A 3,977-nucleotide genomic window follows, 5' to 3' on the forward strand; every position below is an offset into this window, starting at 1 on the left:
GTAGATTTAATTATTGGTATTTGTTTTAGTAAAATAATTATTAGCATTTGTGCATGTATATTACATGTATAATGAATTGATATTACATGTATGTGCACTGTACATGTACTTTTTGTACTACTCTTTCCTACTACAATGTACATGTATTTCTTCTCATTCTAGTACCATAGATATACATGTACATGTACCATTTCTCTCTCTTCCTCCCTCCCCCCTCTCCCTCTCACTCTCCCTCTCTCTCCCTCTCTCTCTCTTCTCAGGTCATTATGTACATTGACATGTAAATGGACCTACATAGCTCACGACGTGGAAGACACCACTGTACCTAGTAATGATGAAGCCACTAATGGTGATACTACTAATGTCAGGCTCGCTAAAGGATGGAATGACTCCTTTTGGTGTTCAATAGGTCTGGAGTGCTTAGTGAATGAAGAATACAAGAGGATTGGTAAGAGATGTACATGTACATGTACATTTACATGTACGTACATGCATGTACTACATGTATAATAGTAACTGTGTATTAAATATGTCTGTATCTATAACAAACTAAACTATTAATAAAAATGCATATATACAGTATGCATATACATGTTACATGCATGTGTGTCTGAGTTAAAAATAGATAGATACATAATAGAACATAATCTACATGTGTTACATGTACAATCTACATGTACATGTACGTGTACTTTGTTAATGTGCAGGCATACATGTACATGTATGTATGTACATGTATGTACATGTACAATCTACATGTACATGCAGAGCCTGAAATTACATTTAAACAGTGTTCTGACACTATGTCCGAACGCAGCCTATTTTGGTCTGACATTTGAATGAAATGGTCGGACACGTTCATTTATCCTTTTTATATCTCAATGTGTGTGCTTGTTAGTGAGTGTTTAATTCAAAATTTTTTTGTAATTTAAAGAAACTTACAAAAGCATGACCATTAATTTAGTAATAATTACTAATAAAAATTTTGTGTTGTTTACTAATGTTCAGACAAAATGGTAGAACAACACGGCAGTTGGTCGGACAATTAAGCAAAATGGTCCGAAAATGTCTGATGTCCGGCTCTGTACATGTACATGTACTTTGTTAATGTGCAGGCATACATGTATGTACATGTACATGTACAATTGTAGATTATCTAATTATTTTAGTGTATTTTGTAATCCAATTATGTTTCAATGTAGAATTGTACTCCACTGTTTTTGTTCCAACCTTTAAATTTGATTAAAGTTCAGTTGCTTATTTCCTTTATTGCTCACACATGATAAACCTTTTTTAGTGAGATCAAAGACCTCCATCACCTTCAGTTACATGTACATGTACATATATGTATTTGCAATACTCTAGAGCACAGTACAATTTATTGACGAGGAATTAAGGCTGATTCTCAATATGATGCATGCACGTCCGTCACAACCGAAAGTGCTGTATAAACCAATGGGAGCATGCGTCAATACGTCAGATTAGAAAACATTTCATTCTGACGCATTGACGCATACTGCCATTGGTTTATACAGCACTTCCAGTTGCTAGTGCATGAAAAACAATGGATCATTGAGAACTCGCCTTTACATGTAATACTGTAATACATGTACATGTACTACTGGTGATTGGTGGCTTTGTGAAGAATATTTTAGTATAAAATTTGTCATTTTGTTGAGCATACTCAGCGACCAAAGATCACAATCACCTAACCCTGGAACATTATACATGTAATCCTAGAACATGTAAAGAATTACATGTACATGTAATACTGGTGATTGGTGGCTCTCTGAAGAATTTGTCATAATAAAATCTGGTATTTTGTTTCAACCTGAGCATACTCGGTGACATATCTGGCATGCAATATTCCAATTATTTCCCACAGGTAAAATTAGCCAAGTATTACTCTCTCATGATTGATAAATCATCTTGTATGTACATTGTACTTCTATTAAGAGTTTCCATATTTAAAAAGGTGTTCTGGCAATGACACAAGCCATCTTCTTTTTCTTATTATATTATTATTATTATTATTATTATTATTATTATTATTATTATTATGAAAGACAAAAAGCACAATACAACACACAGACATGCACAATAAATGCACCAAGGACAAACAAGAAATAAGAGAAACAATTATTATTATTACTGTTATATTATTATTATTTATTTATTCTTATTATTATTTATTATTCTCACTAATAGTATTATTTACTATTGTGTTATTATTATTAATTTATTATTATTATTATTTATTATTCTCACTAATAGTATTATTTACTATTGTGTTATTATTGTGATTGTACTGTAGGTACTAAAGTTCAGGTACCAGGAAGGTCAGTTGGTTTAGGGTTAAGTGAGAGAGCAGCTGTTGAGTTAGGACTAACACCAGGCACACCAGTAGCTACTGGAATCATTGATGCCCATGCAGGAGGATTAGGTATAGTAATGACAATAATAATAATAATAATAATAATAATGGTGATGATGATGATGATAATTATTAATAATTTTTGGGTTACATGTACCTTGGCCATTCTATTTAATAAAATAGTGGCAATGGGGTGTTTTTACTTAAAATGCCTACACGTATAGAAAGTTTGTGCTGATTCTGATTGAATTTTTTGAGTTATAGGCATTTTTTAAATTGCCCAATTTCTGAAAAATACACTGTCCATAGTTTTTCCAAAAAAATGGCTCCAAAATTACTCCCAATTTTTATTAGATTTTCTGATGCATATTGTTGTCCTTATGCTCTGTAGAAAGTTTGAGCTTATTTTGACAAATATTTTTTGAGTTATGAGCATTTAAAAAAACAAGCCAATTTTTGAAAAATACCCAAGGCTATAGCCCATGGTTTTTTCCAAAAAATGGCTCCAAAATGACTCCAAAATTTTATTGCATTTTCTGATACATATTGGTATCCTTATGCTATGTTGAAAGTTTGAGCTGATTCCGACTTCAATTTCTGAAGTTATAGTCATTTTAAAAAATAGGCCAATTTCTGAAAAATACCCTGTACTATATATAGCCCATGGTTTTTTTCCAAAAAATGGCTCAAAAATCACCCCCAATTTTTATTAGATTTTTTGATACATATTGATGTCCTTATGCTATGTACCAAGTTTGAGCTGATTCCAACTTAAATTTTTTGAGCCATGGCCATTTAAAGAAATAGGCCGATTTTTGAAAAAATACCCAAGGCTATAGCCCATGGTTTTTTTTTGAAAAAATGGCTCCAAAATGACCCCAAAATTTTATTGCATTTTCTGATACATATTGATGTCCTTATGCTATGTTGAAAGTTTGAGCTGATTCCGACTTCAATTTCTCAAGTTATAGTCATTTTAAAAAATAGGCCAATTTCTGAAAAATACCCTGTACTATAGTATAGCCCATGGTGTTATCCAAAAAATGGCTCCAAAATCACCCCCCATTCTTATTACATTTTCTGATACGTATTGATGTCATTATGCTATGCAGAAAGTTTGAGCTAAATTTGAGCACAACTTTTGTAGCTATGACCATTTTTAAAACCTTAAAATTGCTTTAACTCTGACCTCATAATCCCTTATACACACCACCTAATTATTATAATATTTTGTCCCTACATGTAATGTATACATGTTCATGTAAAGTGAGTCTTAATTATTTATTTACTTGTATCGCATCCTAATTTGTGTACACGTACATTTATGTACATGTTTGTGTACGTATGACATCAGCAGTGAATAATTATCCACTGTTGATATCATGTTCATGTGTATTTCTTTCTAGGTATGCTTGGTGCCGATACGTCTCAGGTTGGGTCGCTAGGGGATGTTCCTCTTACCTCTCGTCTTGCTCTTATAGGAGGGACCTCATCCTGTCACATGATGGTGAGTGATACCAACTAGTTTTATCATACCGACACGACTTGATCTTATACATGCATCTTAATGTACTTGTACATGTACATACATGTACATATGTAC

General features: G+C 32.5%; 1 protein-coding gene across 1 annotated transcript in view; it reads left to right on the plus strand.

Moving 5' to 3' along the window:
- LOC105314016 (FGGY carbohydrate kinase domain-containing protein-like) overlaps positions 1-3,977 on the plus strand; it is a 29,379-nt gene that overhangs the window by 1,187 nt on the left and 24,215 nt on the right. The window contains exons 2-4 of the mRNA XM_020000904.1: positions 261-448; positions 2,315-2,443; positions 3,781-3,881. Of these exons, the coding sequence (XP_019856463.1) occupies positions 261-448; positions 2,315-2,443; positions 3,781-3,881 (418 nt within the window). The remainder of the gene's footprint in view (positions 1-260; positions 449-2,314; positions 2,444-3,780; positions 3,882-3,977) is intronic.

Source organism: Amphimedon queenslandica, unplaced genomic scaffold, assembly GCF_000090795.2.
Source record: "Amphimedon queenslandica unplaced genomic scaffold, v1.1 AMPQUscaffold_13138, whole genome shotgun sequence".
Taxonomy (NCBI): Eukaryota; Metazoa; Porifera; class Demospongiae; order Haplosclerida; family Niphatidae; genus Amphimedon; species Amphimedon queenslandica.